Consider the following 19182-nt stretch of genomic DNA (forward strand, 5'->3'; position numbering starts at 1 on the left):
TCAATAACACAATAGAAAAAAGTCTATATACAGTGTGTGCAAATGGCATGAGGAGGTAGGGCAATAAATAGGCCATAATAAAGAAATAATTACAATTTAGAAAATTAACACCGGAGTGATAGATGAGCAGATGGTGATGTGCAAGTAGAAATACTGGTGTGCAAAAGAGCAGAAAAGTAAATAAAAACAATATGGGGATGAGGTTGGTAGATTATGTGGGCTATTTACAGATGGACTATGTACAGCTGCAGCGATTGGTTAGCTGCTCAGATAGCTCGTGTTTAAAGGTCCTCGACGATAGCAAACACTTTACATTGTTATCATTTAGCAGACTCTTATTCAAAGAGTGACTTACAAAGTCAGTAACTTAAGCCATTTAACGTAGCAGTGTCAGCCCATCTAGTGTCAGCCATTCCAGTGTCAGCCATTCCAGTGTCAGCCCATCTAGTGTCAGCCATTCCAGTGTCAGCCATTCCAGTGTCAGCCATTCCAGTGTCAGCCATTCCAGTGTCAGCCCATCCAGTGTCAGCCATTCCAGTGTCAGCCCATCCAGTGTCAGCCCATCCAGTGTCAGCCATTCCAGTGTCAGCCATTCCAGTGTCAGCCCGTCTAGTGTCAGCCCGTCTAGTGTCAGTCCATCTAGTATCAGACCATCTAGTGTCAGCCCATCTAGTGTCAGCCCATCTAGTGTCAGCCCATCTAGTGTCAGCCCATCTAGTGTCAGCCCATCTAGTGTCAGCCCATCTAGTGTCAGCCCATCTAGTATCAGCCCATCTAGTGTCAGCCCATCTAGTGTCAGCCCATCTAGTGTCAGCCCATCTAGTGTCAGCCCATCTAGTGTCAGCCCATCCAGTGTCAGCCCATCTAGTGTCAGACCATCTAGTGTCAGCCCATCTAGTGTCAGCCCATCCAGTGTCAGCCCATCTAGTGTCAGACCATCTAGTGTCAGCCCGTCTAGTGTCAGCCCATCTAGTGTCAGCCATTCCAGTGTCAGCCCATCTAGTGTCAGCCCGTCTAGTGTCAGCCCGTCTAGTGTCAGCCCATCTAGTGTCAGCCCATCTAGTGTCAGCCCATCCAGTGTCAGCCCATCTAGTGTCAGACCATCTAGTGTCAGCCCGTCTAGTGTCAGCCCATCTAGTGTCAGCCATTCCAGTGTCAGCCCGTCTAGTGTCAGCCCGTCTAGTGTCAGCCCGTCTAGTGTCAGCCCATCTAGTGTCAGCCCGTCTAGTGTCAGCCCATCTAGTGTCAGCCATTCCAGTGTCAGCCCGTCTAGTGTCAGCCCATCTAGTGTCAGCCATTCCAGTGTCAGCCCATCTAGTGTCAGCCCATCTAGTGTCAGCCCGTCTAGTGTCAGCCCATCTAGTGTCAGCCCATCTAGTGTCAGCCCATCTAGTGTCAGCCATTCCAGTGTCAGCCATTCCAGTGTCAGCCCGTCTAGTGTCAGCCCATCTAGTGTCAGCCCATCCAGTGTCAGCCATTCCAGTGTCAGCCATTCCAGTGTCAGCCATTCCAGTGTCAGCCCGTCTAGTGTCAGCCCATCTAGTGTCAGCCATTCCAGTGTCAGCCCGTCTAGTGTCAGCCCGTCTAGTGTCAGCCCATCTAGTGTCAGCCCATCTAGTGTCAGCCATTCCAGTGTCAGCCATTCCAGTGTCAGCCCGTCTAGTGTCAGCCCATCTAGTGTCAGCCCATCTAGTGTCAGCCCGTCTAGTGTCAGCCCATCTAGTGTCAGCCATTCCAGTGTCAGCCCGTCTAGTGTCAGCCCATCTAGTGTCAGCCCATCTAGTGTCAGCCCATCTAGTGTCAGCCATTCCAGTGTCAGCCATTCCAGTGTCAGCCATTCCAGTGTCAGCCCATCTAGTGTCAGCCCATCTAGTGTCAGCCCGTCTAGTGTCAGCCCATCTAGTGTCAGCCCATCTAGTGTCAGCCCGTCTAGTGTCAGCCCATCTAGTGTCAGCCCATCTAGTGTCAGCCCATCTAATGTCAGCCCATCCAGTGTCAGCCATTCCAGTGTCAGCCCATCTAGTGTCAGCCCATCTAGTGTCAGTCCATCTAGTGTCAGTCCATCTAGTGTCAGCCCATCTAGTGTCAGTCCATCTAGTGTCAGCCCGTCTAGTGTCAGCCCATCTAGTGTCAGTCCATCTAGTGTCAGCCCATATAGTGTCAGCCCATCCAGTGTCAGCCCATCTAGTGTCAGTCCATCTAGTGTCAGTCCATCCAGTGTCAGCCCATCTAGTGTCAGTCCATCTAGTGTCAGTCCATCTAGTTTCAGCCCATCTAGTGTCAGCCCATCTAGTGTCAGCCCATCTAGTGTCAGCCCATCTAGTGTCAGTCCATCTAGTTTCAGCCCATCTAGTGTCAGCCCATCTAGTGTCAGCCCATCTAGTGTCAGCCCATCCAGTGTCAGCCCATCTAATGTCAGCCCATCTAGTGTCAGCCATTCCAGTGTCAGCCCATCTAGTGTCAGCCTGTCTAGTGTCAGCCCATCTAGTGTCAGCCCATCTAGTGTCAGCCCATCTAGTATCAGCCCATCTAGTGTCAGCCCATCTAGTGTCAGCCCATCTAGTGTCAGCCCATCTAGTGTCAGCCCATCTAGTGTCAGCCCATCCAGTGTCAGCCCATCTAGTGTCAGACCATCTAGTGTCAGCCCGTCTAGTGTCAGCCCATCTAGTGTCAGCCATTCCAGTGTCAGCCCATCTAGTGTCAGCCATTCCAGTGTCAGCCCGTCTAGTGTCAGCCCATCTAGTGTCAGCCATTCCAGTGTCAGCCCATCTAGTGTCAGCCCATCTAGTGTCAGCCCGTCTAGTGTCAGCCCATCTAGTGTCAGCCCATCTAGTGTCAGCCCATCTAGTGTCAGCCATTCCAGTGTCAGCCATTCCAGTGTCAGCCCGTCTAGTGTCAGCCCGTCTAGTGTCAGCCCGTCTAGTGTCAGCCCATCTAGTGTCAGCCATTCCAGTGTCAGCCCGTCTAGTGTCAGCCCGTCTAGTGTCAGCCCGTCTAGTGTCAGCCCATCTAGTGTCAGCCATTCCAGTGTCAGCCCGTCTAGTGTCAGCCCGTCTAGTGTCAGCCCATCTAGTGTCAGCCCATCTAGTGTCAGCCATTCCAGTGTCAGCCATTCCAGTGTCAGCCCGTCTAGTGTCAGCCCATCTAGTGTCAGCCCATCTAGTGTCAGCCCGTCTAGTGTCAGCCCATCTAGTGTCAGCCATTCCAGTGTCAGCCCGTCTAGTGTCAGCCCGTCTAGTGTCAGCCCATCTAGTGTCAGCCCATCTAGTGTCAGCCATTCCAGTGTCAGCCATTCCAGTGTCAGCCCGTCTAGTGTCAGCCCATCTAGTGTCAGCCCATCCAGTGTCAGCCATTCCAGTGTCAGCCATTCCAGTGTCAGCCATTCCAGTGTCAGCCCATCTAGTGTCAGCCCATCTAGTGTCAGCCCGTCTAGTGTCAGCCCATCTAGTGTCAGCCCATCTAGTGTCAGCCCGTCTAGTGTCAGCCCATCTAGTGTCAGCCCATCTAGTGTCAGCCCATCTAATGTCAGCCCATCCAGTGTCAGCCATTCCAGTGTCAGCCCATCTAGTGTCAGCCCATCTAGTGTCAGTCCATCTAGTGTCAGTCCATCTAGTGTCAGCCCATCTAGTGTCAGTCCATCTAGTGTCAGCCCGTCTAGTGTCAGCCCATCTTGTGTCAGTCCATCTAGTGTCAGCCCATATAGTGTCAGCCCATCCAGTGTCAGCCCATCTAGTGTCAGTCCATCTAGTGTCAGTCCATCCAGTGTCAGCCCATCTAGTGTCAGTCCATCTAGTGTCAGTCCATCTAGTTTCAGCCCATCTAGTGTCAGCCCATCTAGTGTCAGCCCATCTAGTGTCAGCCCATCTAGTGTCAGTCCATCTAGTTTCAGCCCATCTAGTGTCAGCCCATCTAGTGTCAGCCCATCTAGTGTCAGCCCATCCAGTGTCAGCCCATCTAATGTCAGCCCATCTAGTGTCAGCCATTCCAGTGTCAGCCCATCTAGTGTCAGTCCATCTAGTGTCAGCCCATCTAGTGTCAGTCCATCTAGTGTCAGCCCGTCTAGTGTCAGTCCATCTAGTGTCAGTCCATCTAGTGTCAGCCCATATAGTGTCAGCCCGTCTAGTGTCAGCCCATCTAGTGTCAGTCCATCTAGTGTCAGCCCATCTAGTGTCAGTCCATCTAGTGTCAGCCCATCTAGTATCAGACCATCTAGTATCAGTCCATCTAGTTTCAGCCCATCTAAGTCTCAGACAATCTAGTGTCAGCCCATCTAGTGTCAGCCCAGCTAGTGTCAGCCCGTCTAGTGTCAGCCCGTCTAGTGTCAGCCCGTCTAGTGTCAGCCCGTCTAGTGTCAGCCCGTCTAGTGTCAGCCCATCTAGTGTCAGCCCATCTAGTGTCAGTCCATCCAGTGTCAGCCCATCCAGTGTCAGCCCATCTAGTGTCAGCCCGTCTAGTGTCAGCCCATCTAGTGTCAGCCCGTCTAGTGTCAGCCCGTCTAGTGTCAGCCCGTCTAGTGTCAGCCCATCTATTGTCAGCCCATCTAGTGTCAGTCTGTCTAGTTTCAGCCCATCTAAGTCTCAGACAATCTAGTGTCAGCCCATCTAGTGTCAGCCCATCTAGTGTCAGCCCATCTAGTGTCAGTCCATCTAGTGTCAGTCCATCCAGTGTCAGCCCATCTAGTGTCAGCCCATCCAGTGTCAGCCCATCTAGTGTCAGTCCATCTAGTGTCAGTCCATCCAGTGTCAGCCCATCTAGTGTCAGCCCATCTAGTGTCAGCCCATCTAGTGTCAGCCCGTCTAGTGTCAGCCCGTCTAGTGTCAGCCCGTCTAGTGTCAGCCCATCTATTGTCAGCCCATCTAGTGTCAGTCTGTCTAGTTTCAGCCCATCTAAGTCTCAGACAATCTAGTGTCAGCCCATCTAGTGTCAGCCCATCTAGTGTCAGCCCATCTAGTGTCAGTCCATCCAGTGTCAGCCCGTCTAGTGTCAGCCCCCCATCTATTGTCAGCCCGTCTAGTGTCAGTCCATCTATTGTCAGCCCATCTAGTTTCAGCCCATCTACAGTCCGCCCATCTAGTGTCAGCCCATCTAGTGTCATCCCATCTAGTGTCAGCCCATCTAGTGTCAGCCCATCTAGTGTCAGCCCATCTAGTGTCAGTCCATCCAGTGTCAGCCCGTCTAGTGTCAGCCCCCCATCTATTGTCAGCCCGTCTAGTGTCAGTCCATCTATTGTCAGCCCATCTAGTTTCAGCCCATCTACAGTCCGCCCATCTAGTTTCAGTCTGTCTAGTTTCAGCCCATCTAAGTCTCAGACAATCTAGTGTCAGCCCATCTAGTGTCAGCCCATCTAGTGTCAGTCCATCTAGTGTCAGCCCATCTAGTGTCAGCCCATCTATTGTCAGCACATCTAGTGTCAGCCCGTCTAGTGTCAGCCCGTCTAGTGTCAGCCCGTCTAGTGTCAGCCCGTCTAGTGTCAGCCCGTCTAGTGTCAGCCCGTCTAGAGTCATCCCATCCAGTCTCTGTCCATCTAGTACCATGACTGTCTATTACCTGATGAAGAGGTCATCGAGTGACTGAGAAATTAGTGAACCCATCAACAACAAAAAGGTCTGGCCATTCATTTTAAGTGCCTAATTTGGCTGATTGTCACAGTATTGAAGTCCTTGATTCAGGCGCATACATGTTAAGTGTAATTTCAAGTTCTCCAGTGCTCTGCACCAAAAAGCAATTCGATTGTAAATGATCCCATGTTAGTTTGTCTCCACTTTTGTGGATTGGGTTGATCAGTCCTTGGTTCCAGACATGGGGGAAGATTATACTTAAGAGTTTAAGTTTAGCCAATTGGAATTTGTGGTCTGTATAGTTTATAATTTCCTTTAGGAAAACATAAACACCAGAGCCCTATTTGGGTTGGAGGGATTTTAGTTAATTCAATGTAATTGTAGAATCCAGTACATTCTGATTTGCAATTGACTATGTATATATTTTTGCTGTTAGTTCTTTGTTTTACAGTGCCTTGTGAAAGTATTCACTCCTTTGGCATTTTTCCTATTTTGTTGCCTTGTTGACCTGGAATTAAAATATATTTTTTTGGGGGGGGTTGTATCATTTGATTTACACAACATGCCTACCGTAAAGCAAAATATTTTTTATTGTGAAACAAACAAGAAATGAGACCAAAAAAAATGAAAACTTTGAGAGTGCATAACTATTCATCCCCCCAAAGTCAAAACTTTGTAGAGCCACTTTTTTTTATAAATTGCAGCTGCAAGTCTCTTGGGATATGTCTCTATAAGCTTGGCACATCTAGCCACTGGGATTTTTTCCATTCTTCAAGTCAAAACTGCTAAAGCATCAAGTTGGATGTGTTCTTACTGGTGAACAACAATCTTTAAGTCATATCACAGATTCTCAATTGGATTGAGGTCTGGGCTTTGACTAGGCCATTCCACAACGTTTAAATGTTCCCCTTAATGGAGTGTTTCTTTAGCAGTATGGAACTTCCGTCCCAGTCTCAAATCTCAGGAAGACTGAAACTCAAGAATGTCCCTGTATTTAGCACCATTCACGATTCCTTCCAATCTGACCAGTTTCCCAGTTCCTGCCGATAACAGTTTCCCAGTTCCTGCCGATAACAGTTTCTCAGTTCCTGCCGATGACAGTTTCTCAGTTCCTGCCGATGACAGTTTCCCAGTTCCTGCCGATAACAGTTTCCCAGTTCCTGCCGATGACAGTTTCCCAGTTCCTGCCGATGAAAACCATTGGTGTTCTTGGGGTGAGCAAGGTGTTGGTTTTGTGCCAGACATAGCATTTTCCTTTATGGACAAAAAACTATATTTTAGTCGTATCTGACCAGAGTACCTTCCTCCATATGTTTAGGGAGTCTCCCGCATGCCATTTGGCAAACACTAAACGTGTTTGCTTATTTTTTTCTTTAAGCAATGGCTTTTTTTTGTGGCTACTCTACCGTAAAACCCAGCTCTGTGGAGTGTACGGCTTAAAGTGGTCGTATTGACAGATACTACCATTTTTAATAATGGATTTAATGATGTTCCGTGGGATGTTCAAAGTTTCTGATATTTTTGTATAACCCAACCCTGATCTGTACTTCTCCACAACTTTGTTGCTGACCTGTTTGGAGAGCTCCTTGGTGCCACTTGCTTGGTGGTGTTGTAGACTTTGGGGCCATTCAGAAGAGGTGGATATATACTGAGATCGTGTGACAGATCATGTGACACTTAGATTGCACACAGGTAGACATTATTTAACTAATTATGTGACTTTTGAAGGTAATTGGTTGCACCAGATCATATTTAGGGGCTTCGTAGAAAAGTGTGTGAATACATATACACCACCTTTCCATTTTTTAAATATTTTTTATATAATTTTTGGAAAGTTATTTTTTACATTTCACTTCACCAATTTGGACTACTTTGTGTATGTCCATTAAATTAAATTACAGGTTGTAATGCAACAAAATAGGAAAAACGCCAAGGGGGTGAATACTTTTGCAAGACATTGTATGAAATCAAATCAAATTTATTCATAAAGCCCTTCTTACATCAGCTGATATCTCAAAGTGTGGTACAGAAACCCAGCCTAAAACCACAAACAGCAAGCACTGCAGGTGTAGAAGCACGGTGGCTAGGAAAAACTCCTGAGAAAGGCCAGAACTTAGGAAAAAACCTGGAGATGAACCAGGCTATGAGGGGTCGCCAGTCCTCTTCTGGCTGTGCCGGGTGGACATTATAACAGAACATGGCCAAGATGTATTGCCAAAAAGATTGGAGAAGTGGGTTATCCACAATTTTTTTTTGTTTTGGATAGATAACTCTGTGTTTTCGCCAGTTAACAACAGACTCATACCTTTCCTTAGTGAAAACAATGTACTGAGCAAATGTCAAATTGGCTCTTTACCAAATTACCATATGACAGACCACATATTCACCCTTCATACCTTAATTGAGAAACAAACCTCTTCCTTTGTTGATTTCAATAAAGCTTTTGACTCAATTTGGCATGAGGGTCTGCTATACAAATTGATGAAAGCGGTGTTGGGGGAAAAGCATATGACAGTATGAAATCCATGTACACAAACAACAAGTGTGCAACTAAAATTTGCAAAAAACACACATTTCTTTTCCCAGGTCTGTGGGGTGAGACATGGATGAAGCTTGAGCCAAACCCTCTTCAACATATATATTATCGAATTGGCGAGGGTTCTAGAAAAGTCTGCAGCACCCGGCCTCACCCTACTAGAATCTGAAGTCAAATGTCTACTGTCTGCTGACAATCTGGTGCTTCTGTCCCCAACCTAGGAGGGCCTACAGCACCACCTAGGTCTTCTGCACAGATTCTGTCAGACCTGACAGTAAATCGCAGTAAGACAAAAATAATGGTGTTCCAAAAAAAGGTCAAGATGCCAGGACCACAAATACAAATTCCATCTAGACACTGTTGCCTTAGAGCACACACACCTACCTCGGCCTAAACATCAGCAACACAGGTAACTTCCACAATGCTGTGAATAATCAGAGAGACAAGGCAAGAAGGGCCTTCTACGCCATAAAAATGAAAATACAATTTGACATCCCAATTACTTGGGAGTTAGTTATAGAACCCATTGCCCTTTAAGGCTGTGAGGACTGGGGTCCGCTCACCAACCAGGAATTCAGACAATGGGACAAACACCACATTGAGACTCTGCAAAAACATCCTCTGTGTACAACGTAAAACACAAAATAATACCCGCTATTTACCAAAATCCAGAAAATAGCCTTTAAATTCAACAACCAACTAAAAGGAATTGATTCCCAAACCTTCCATAACAAAGCCATCATCTACAAAGAGATTAACCTAGAGAAGAGTCCCCTAAGCAAGCTTGTCCTGGGTCTCAGTTCACAGACACAAACAGACTCCACAGAGCACCAGGACAGGAACAGCAACACAATTAGACCCAACCAAATCATGAGAAAACAAAAAGATAATTACTTGACACAATGGAAAGAATTGACCAAAAAACTAAGCAAACTAGAATGCTATTTGGCCCTACACAGAGAATACACAGTGGCAGAATACCTGACCACTGTGACTGACCCAAAATTAAGGAAAGCCTTAACTATGTACAGACTCAGTGAGCATAGCCTTGCTATTGAGAGAGGCCGTCGTAGGCAGACCTGGTTCTCAAGAGAAAACAGGCTATTTTGGACACTGCCCACAAAATGAGGTTGAAACTGAGCTGCACTTCCTAACCTCCTGCCCAATGTATGACCATATTAGAGACACATATTTCCCTCAGAATACACAGAACCAAAAATAATTTGAAAACAAATCCAATCTTGATAAACTCCCATATCTACTGGGTGAAATACCACAGTGTGACATCACAGCAGCAAGATTTGTGGCCCGTTGCCATGAAAAGGGCAACCAGTGAAGAACAAACACCATTGTAAATACAACCTATTTTTATGTTTATTTATTTTCCCTATTCTACTGTAACTATTTGCACATCATGACAACACTCTATATTGACATAATATGACATTTGAAATGTCCTTTTTATTTTGGAACTTCTGTGAATGTAATGTTTTCTGTTCATTTTTTAAAGTTAATTTCACTTTCTATTTCACTTGCTTTTGCAATGAAAACATATGTTTCCCGTGCCAATACATCCCTATGAATTGAATTGAAGGAGGGAGAGAGAGAGGGAGAGAGAGGGAGAGGGAGGGAGGGAGAGAGAGAGAGAGAGAGAGAGAGAGAGAGAGGGAGAGAGAGAGAGAGAGGTAGAGAGGTAGAGAGAGAAAGCAAGAGAGAGGGAGAGAGAGAGAGAGAGGTAGAGAGAGGTAGAGAGAGAACGCAAGAGAGAGGGAGAGAGAGGTAGAGAGGTAGAGAGAGAAAGCAAGAGAGAGGGAGAGAGAGAGAGAGAGGTAGAGAGAGGTAGAGGTAAAGAGAGAAGGCAAGAGAGAGGGAGAGAGAGGTAGAGAGGTAGAGAGAGAAAGCAAGAGAGAGAGAGAGAGAGAGAGGTAGAGGTAAAGAGAGAAGGCAAGAGAGAGGGAGAGAGAGGTAGAGAGGTAGAGAGAGAAAGCAAGAGAGAGAGAGAGAGAGAGAGAGAGAGAGGTAGAGAGGTAGAGAGAGAAAGCAAGAGAGAGGGAGAGAGAGAGAGAGCCAATAAGGTGATTTCACTCCTGTTCCCACCAGAGTCCAAGTCTGTGTTGAAGTAATGAGGACACATGGAGCATTTAATGTGAGTGATACTGACAGGCCTCCGAGACGATGAGGCCACACTGCTCCACTCATTGTGTTTCTGTGTGTGTGGCGAGCGAGAGAGAGAGATTGTAGAGAGAGAGATGGTAGAGCATGCCAGAGCATGCCGCTTGCAATGCCAGGCTTGTGGGTTAGATACCCAACAGGAGACCAGTACAAAAAAGTATGAAAATGTATGCACTCACTAATGTAGAAGAAAGTGAGAAATGTATTTTTAAAAGGGACACTGCACTGTTACTGTACTCAACACAGGAAGACAACAAGGAGACGTCACATGCCAAATGAGATGTTTCCAATGGGGTACTGGTATGTTCTACAGCATTTTTCCTTGTGTTGGCAGGGAGTGTTGGCAGCTGTAGCTGTAAGATACATTTCTACCAGTAGTCGCAGGCTCATTTGCCCAAGTCTTGGTAAACATTCTTGATCATTCCACTATTGCCATAGTCATGCTGATACTTGTCAAACCATTTCATATAAGAGCACAACTTTACTAAGTAAGGCGGATGGAGGGAGGGAAGGAAGGAAAACCAAGAGTACTCTGACAGCTCTTCCTACCTCTAAATAAACCAACTGTTGAGGCATCACGAACAGTCCTGAGAAGCGATAGCTCCACTGCAAAACCCAGGGAGCCTGAAGTCGATTCCAATTCAATGTCCATCTTCATTCAATCACAAAACAGCTGGAGAGCTTAGTTGGGTTAAATCTCCAAAGAACTGCTTATGGTCCCTAAAGCAAAGTCTGAAGTCCTTATATCACAGCCTGGCCTGATACATGGGTTGATAGAGAAGAGGGAGAAGACAGCCTAACACAGGGCCTTCTGGAAATGTGAAAGATGACTTGTAACTCAGTGGATACTGAACGTTGGCGACACAATACAATATATATATCATGTTATAGTATCTGTAACACCAAGCATTCTGGAAGTTGATGAGGCAATACCATATATATGATATAGTATATGTAACACCAAACATTTTTTAAGTTGACTTGACAAAAAAATATATTATATTACACTCTTAGAAAAATGGGTTGCAGAAGGATTCTACGACTGTCCCCATAGGATCACCCATTTTGATTCCAGGGAAGGGTTCTACATGGAACCGAAAAAGGTTCTACCTGGAACCAAAAAGGGTTTTTTCAAAGGGTTGTCCTATGGAGACAACCAAAGAACCCTTTTATTTTCTAAGAGTGTACAGTATCACTAAAACTAAGCATTCTGACATTCATCAGGGTGATCCTCGAAGAGATGCTGAAGATCATTCACAGTTCCTGTCTGATAGGCACGGTTTACACAGGCAGCACATTTTGATATTTGGCAAACTAATTGGTCTTTCGACCAACTAGATCAGATCGTTTTTCCAATAACTGGGCAAAAGATCAGAATGGGACTGCATGTGTAAACACAGCCTAATAGGCCTGCTGCCGAAATGCCTTTACTGTGCCTGTCACGGTTTTCATATGGTGAAGGAGAGTCGGAAAAACTGCAGCGTGTCGATGGCGATCCATGTTTATTTAAACAAACGTAAACACGACTAAACACGAACACTACAAAACAATAAACGAAAACAGCCTATACTTGTGTCAACTAACATCAAACAAGGACATCAAGACACTCAGGACAATCACCCACAATACAACCAAAGAATATGGCTGCCTAAATATGGTTCCCAATCAGAGACAACGATAAATGCCTGTCTCTGATTGAGAACCACTTCAGACAGCCATAGACTTTCCTAGAACACCCCACTAAGCTACAATCCCACTAAGCTACACACCACATACAAAAACCCATGTCACACCCTGGCCTGACCAAATACATGAAGAAAAACACAAAATACTTCGACCTATTGCGTGACAGTGCCTTAATTGCAAACATAGTGTAGCGACTATAACCCAACAATTAGCAACTTTGACAAGAGGTCTGGATCTCATGGTGTAACGGGTAAGTTATTGGTTAGGTTTGATAGTCACCGTGCTTGTAGTCTAATGACAATGGAGCATTTAGAAGTTTGAAGTAGCTGAAAGAGAAACCGTATAGTGAGAACAGAAGGAGCAGTACTGGTGTTGACGCCGTACTCCAGGGTGGTCTCTGGGAAGGAGCTCAGCAGCGTGTGGTCCAGTGAGGTTGGGGTAAGTTAACAACTTCTCATGTGCATGTATGGTGTGTTTACCACACAGGTAAACCTACAATTGCATGCACAGGTCGCAGCACAGGTTAAACCATGCAGGTGTATGTGTGTGTGTGTGGGGGGGGGCGCAGCACGGGTGAAACCATGCAGGTGTGTGGGGGGGTCCATACCTCCTGGGAAGTGTTCATTGATAGACCAGTTGTCCACCTGGAGTGTGGCGTTACCCCCGTTTCTGGTAAAGCGTACCACATGGTACAGCCCGTCATTCACTGGTGTGCTATTCTCTCTCACGCTGATGTCCATTGTGCCGATGTTAAACGTCACACCAATCTTCCCTTGTTCCTAGAAGAAAAAAACAAATTCATTAATTTAGTGTTTTAAAAAAAGATATATTTCGGGAAACAAATTTTTCCGGTGATGGACTATTTTGTTGTTGTTGATACATGACTTTATATCGTAGTGCATCAATTGTTTTGTTTAAAAAACTCAATTCTTATTGCTAAAAACGAGGTAATCGAATGAATGAATGCTAAAAGTGTATAACTTTATTGCTTAGAGTCTGTGGAATGTCACAGGAAGATTCAAAGAAAAGCTAAGGAATTCAAGGTTTAATTCTCTAGCTCTCTTCGTTTATTATTCAGTCCTTGAATAATCCATTATATTAACCTTAAAGGCCCCCTTCTGCTGGATAACACACACACACACACACACACACACACACACACACACACACACACACACACACACACACACACACACACACACACACACACACACACACACACACACACACACACACACACACACACACACACACACACACACATAAACACACCCACATACACACCCACATACAGTATATATATACCTGCTAAAATCAATGTTGTTGAATAAGCCAGAGTAAACAGAGATACACTAGATTAATGAGCAGTGAAGGCTCACAGAGTCACATGTTGGAAGAGAACAGATGTCAACGGGCAGGTGACCAAATTCCACCTCCTCACTCCAAACCAACCCGTGATCATCAACCAACCAGGGAGCAACCTGACTCTGTAGTGGCTAATGGGTAGAACTAAATGTCACCATCTGGATATAGAAGAATGACTAGTTCTATGGCATCCCCTTTGCATTATGCCAATCCGAAAGAATCTGATCCACACCACATTCAACCTGTCAAAATCAGTCAATTATCTGCATTGAGTAACAATAACATGGCTATACACACGGGTGGAGGTACTGAGTCGATGTGCAGGGATAGGAGGTAATACCATGGCTACATACATGGAGTACCAGGTAATAACATGGGTACATACAAGGAGTACCGGGTAATAACATGGCTATATACAGGGAGTACCGGGTAATAACATGGCTATATACAGGGAGTACCGGGTAATAACATGGCTATATACAAGGAGTACCAGGTAATAACATGGCTATATACAAGGAGTACCAGGTAATTCCATGGCCATATACAAGGAGTACCAGGTAATACCATGGCTATATACAAAGAGTACCAGGTAATAACATGGCTATATACAAGGAGTGCCAGGTAATTCCATGGCCATATACAAGGAGTACCAGGTAATTCCATGGCCATATACAAGGAGTACCAGGTAATTCCATGGCCATATACAAGGAGTACCAGGTAATAACATGGCTATATACAAGGAGTACCAGGTAATTCCATGGCCATATACAAGGAGTACCAGGTAATAACATGGCTATATACAAGGAGTACCAAGTAACAACATGGCTATTTAAAGAGAGTACCTGGTGATAACATGTCTTTATAGAGGGAATACCAGGTAATAATATGGCAATATGCAGGGTGTACCAGGTAATAGCATGGCAATATACAGCAAGTACCAGTAATAACATGGCTATATACAGCAAGTACCAGCAATAACATGGCTATATACAGCAAGTACCAGTAATAACATGGCTATATACAGGGATTACAATTACTGAGTCGATGTGCAGACTACCAAGTAATAACATGGCTATAGACAGGGAGTACCAGGTAATAAAATTGCCGTATACAGGGAGTACCGGTACTGTGTTGATGTGCAAGTGTACGAGGTGATTGAGGTTGCTATGTACATACAGGTAGGGGTAAAGTGAATAAGCAACAGGATAGATAATAATCCCCTTCCTCTGGCTTCTCTCAACCTGTTGTTACTTCCCTCATACCTCCTCTAGCTTCTCTCAACCTGTTGTTACTTCCCTCATACCTCCTCTAGCTTCTCTCAACCTGTTGTTACTTCCCTCATACCTCCTCTGGCTTCTCTCAACCTGTTGTTACTTCCCTCATACCTCCTCTAGCTTCTCTCAACCTGTTGTTACTTCCCTCATACCTCCTCTAGCTTCTCTCAACCTGTTGTTACTTCCCTCATACCTCCTCTAGCTTCTCTCAACCTGTTGTTACTTCCCTCATACTTCCTCTAGCTTCCCTCCTGTTGTTACTTCCCTCATACCTCCTCTAGCTTCCCTCCTGTTGTTACTTCTCAACCTGTTGTTCAACCTGTGTTTACCTCATACTAGCTTCTCTCCTGTTGTTATTTCCCTTCTCTCAACCTGTTGTTCAACCTGTTGTTTCCCTCATACCTCCTCTAGCTTTCTCTCCTGTTGTTACTTCCCTCATACCTCCTCTAGCTTCCCTCCTGTTGTTACTTCCCTCATACTTCCTCAAGCTTCTCTCCTGTAGTTACTTCCCTTATACCTCCTCTAGCGTCCCTCCTGTTGTTACTTCCCTCATACTTCCTCTAGCTTCTCTCCTGTTGTTACTTCCCTCATACCTCCTCTAGCTTCTCTCAACCTGTTGTTACTTCCCTCATACCTCCTCTAGCTTCTCTACCGTTGTTACTTCCCTCATACCTCCTCTAGATTCTCTCCTGTTGTTACTTCCCTCATACCTCCTCTAGCTTCTCTCAACATTTTGTTACCTCCCTCATACGTCCTCTAGCTTCTCTCAACCTGTTGTTACTTCCTTCATACTTCCTCTAGCTTCTCTCCTGTTGTTACTTCCCTCATACTTCCTCTAGCTTCCCTCCTGTTGTTACTTCCCTCATACCTCCTCTAGCTTCTCTCAACATGTTGTTACTTCCCTCATACTTCCTCTAGCTTCTCTCCTGTTGTTCCCTCATACCTCCTCTAGCTTCTCTCAACATGTTGTTACTTCCCTCATACCTCCTCTAGCTTCTCTCAACATGTTGTTACTTCCCTCATACTTCCTCTAGCTTCACTCCTGTTGTTACTTCCCTCATACTTCCTCTAGCTTCTCTCAACATTTTGTTACTTCCCTCATACCTCCTCTAGCTTCTCTCCTGTTGTTACTTCCCTCATATCTCCTCTAGCTTCCCTCCTGTTGTTACTTCCCTCATACGTCCTCTAGCTTCTCTCAACCTGTTGTTACTTCCCTCATACCTCCTCTAGCTTCCCTCCTGTTGTTACTTCCCTCATACCTCCTCTAGCTTCTCTCAACCTGTTGTTACTTCCCTCATACTTCCTCTAGCTTCCCTCCTGTTGTTACTTCCCTCATACCTCCAATAGCTTCTCTCAACATGTTGTTACTTCCCTCATACATCTTCTAGCTTCTCTCCTGTTGTTACTTCCCTCATACCTCCTCTAGCTTCTCTCAACTTGTTGTTACTTCCCTCATACCTCCTCTAGCTTCTCTCCTGTTGTTACTTCCCTCATACTTCCTCTAGCTTCTCTCAACTTGTTGTTACTTCCCTCATACCTCCTCTAGCTTCTCTCCTGTTGTTACTTCCCTCATACTTCCTCTAGCTTCTCTCAACTTGTTGTTACTTCCCTCATACTTCCTCTAGCTTCTCTCAACCTGTTGTTACTTCCCTCATACCTCCTCTAGCTTCTCTCCTGTTGTTACGTCCCTCATACCTCCTCTAGCTTCCCTCCTGTTGTTACTTCCCTCATACCTCCTCTAGCTTCTCTCCTGTTGTTACTTCCCTCATACCTCCTCTAGCTTCTCTCAACTTGTTGTTACTTCCCTCATACATCCTCTAGCTTCTCTCATCATGTTGTTACTTCCCTCATACCTCCTCTAGCTTCTCTCCTGTTGTTACTTCCCTCATACTTCCTCTAGCTTCTCTCCTGTTGTTACTTCCCTCATACCTCCTCTAGCTTCTCTCCTGTTGTTACTTCCCCCATACTTCCTCTAGCTTCTCTCAACATGTTGTTACTTCCCTCATACCTCCTCTAGCTTCTCTCCTGTTGTTACTTCCCTCATACTTCCTCTAGCTTCTCTCAACCTGTTGTTACTTCCCTCAGACCTCCTCTAGCTTCTCTCCTGTTGTTACTTCCCTCATACTTCCTCTAGCTTCTCTCCTGTTGTTACTTCCCTCATACTTCCTCTAGCTTCTCCCAACCTGTTGTTACTCCCCTCATACCTCCTCTAGCTTCTCTCAACATGTTGTTACTTCCCCCATACTTCCTCTAGCTTCTCTCCTGTTGTTACTTCCCTCATACCTCTTCTAGCTTCTCTCCTGTTGTTACTTCCTTCATACCTCCTCTAGCTTCCCTCCTGTTTTTACTTCCCTCATACCTCCTCTAGCTTCTCTCCTGTTGTTACTTCCCTCATACCTCCTCTAGCTTCTCTCAACCTGTTGTTACTTCCCTCATACCTCCTCTAGCTTCTCTCCTGTTGTTACTTCCCTCATACCTCCTCTAGCTTCTCTCCTGTTGTTACTTCCCTCATACCTCCTCTAGCTTCTCTCCTGTTGTTACTTCCCTCATACCTCCTCTAGCTTCTCTCCTGTTGTTACTTCCCTCATACCTCCTCTAGCTTCTCTCAACCTGTTGTTACTTCCCTCATACTTCCTCTAGCTTCTCTCCTGTTTTTACTTCCCTCATACCTCCTCTAGCTTCTCTCAACCTGTTGTTACTTCCCTCATACTTCCTCTAACTTCTCTCAACCTGTTGTTACTTCCCTCATACGTCTTCTAGCTTCCCTCCTGTTGTTACTTCCCTCATACTTCCTCTGTAGTTAATCAAAGCTGGAATCACGTCCTCATCTGTATACAGATCAGAGTCTATGTCCAGATGATAAATAGTATGGAGGGAGATGTGTTGTGCATTCATCACCACTGATCTGGGCGGAATCTAGGCCAGGGCTCTCAAGTTCATTTAGAAGACATCGGACAGGAAGTACAAGATGCTGTACAGCATTACTACAGTCGTTTGGCCAGTAATAACTGTAGGATTGAGATTGATTAAGGAATAATTCTATATAATAACTTATTTGAAATAATGCACATTTTCTAACTTTTGTTTGCTATCTTTTTGAAGATACAGGTTTTGTAAGGGATCTGAATTTTAAATGCAAATGTAACTTGGAACAGGATGTATTTCTGTGTAACTTCCTGTTCATGTATTTAAACTGAGTGGAACATATGGAGTTCTTAGATAACACACATGATGAAACCGGGTGGAAACACAGAAAAATACATTTAGTCAGATCTTTTTTCCCTGCTCTTTATGAAATTGGAATCAAAAGCGAGTCAGTGTATTTTAACTTTTTGATCATAGGCTTTCCTCTTGCTGGTTTCAACATTTTAGTAACATCAAAGAGCATGGTTTAAATACCACCCACATGTTTACACCCACAAGCAAATGTTACCGTTTTGCACACAGCTTTCATTTAGTCTGAATCCTTCCCTCCTCTCTCATAGTACTAAATGTTAAAGTGATTCTCATTCAATAAAACATTCAGAAATGGGTTTAGTCTATAAAGTCATGGAAGCTTCAAATCTCCAAAATATTTTATTCCCAAAATAGGTTGAAAACGTGTTGTTGCCAAAGCAGTCAAACATCTAATTGCGATGACAGTAATGATATGTAATGATTAGCTTATTGAAACGCCACCTCATTGAATTGTTCACTGTGAATATCCTTAAAAAAAAAACATAATTAGCTGTGAAATATGGGCAGGCTTCAAGGAGCATCAGGGGACTCCTTTAGAACAGTGAATGAAACCAAAGGCAACACTCCATCACCATGGCCCCTTTGAGATATTCTCCTAATGGAGCTGCCATTTAACGCGCCTGACTCCGCGGCAAGATAAAGACAGGCGCATAACAGTGATCCATATCCTTTGGAGCGTGGCAGTGTGCTGGAGCACTGAGCACACAGCGATGGCAGGGCAATTCCATGGTATCACCTGCACAAATTGATAAGTGTTTAAGAAATAAACAAGGCGCTCTGTGAGAGAATGGCGTGTAAAACTGCTGATAACATAATGTGAGGTTTGTCTGTAGAGATGGGAGCCGAGAGGGAAAATAAAGCAGAGATGACAAGTGTTTCATCAATGAAAGGCTGGGGTTAGCTAGAAGTCAACGAACAATAACAGCAGACGGTTTGTTCTTCAATAGCAGCACAAACAATTTTCCGGCAAAGAGTGGAAACGTTTTTGCAAAGTTTGGCCACATTACAATAATGAAGTTGATTATACCATAGCGTGATTATGAAAATATACTTTTCACAGTAATTATGGGTCTGTCAACATCTTGCGTTGGGTATAAGGACATTTGATTACATTAGTTCGTAATGGCAGTTACTCTGACCCAAGCCCACCATGTTATTGATCTTTTCAACACACAGGAGACACAGTGTACAAGGACCAAGTGGTGTGTCAACTGACATATTCTACAAGACATGGCACTGTCATAACAGGTAATAACAGTTTAGTGTAAAACAGACCCATTGTGGAGGTCTTAGCAAGAAACATTCATACAAACAATTGTCTGTAATGACTTGATTTATTATTCACTTTAAAAAA

The 19182-nt window shown here is 44.9% G+C and overlaps 1 protein-coding gene across 5 annotated transcripts in view; it reads right to left on the reverse strand.

The window, feature by feature from the left end:
• Window positions 1–19182, reverse strand: part of LOC124046732 (neurexin-3a-like) — a 707599-nt gene that overhangs the window by 100742 nt on the left and 587675 nt on the right. For all 5 annotated transcript variants that reach the window (XM_046367446.1, XM_046367444.1, XM_046367445.1 and 2 more), the window contains one exon: window positions 12560–12731. In XM_046367446.1, the coding sequence (XP_046223402.1) occupies window positions 12560–12731 (172 nt within the window). The remainder of the gene's footprint in view (window positions 1–12559; window positions 12732–19182) is intronic.

This window comes from Oncorhynchus gorbuscha, linkage group LG10, assembly GCF_021184085.1.
Source record: "Oncorhynchus gorbuscha isolate QuinsamMale2020 ecotype Even-year linkage group LG10, OgorEven_v1.0, whole genome shotgun sequence".
NCBI classification, from domain to species: Eukaryota; Metazoa; Chordata; class Actinopteri; order Salmoniformes; family Salmonidae; genus Oncorhynchus; species Oncorhynchus gorbuscha.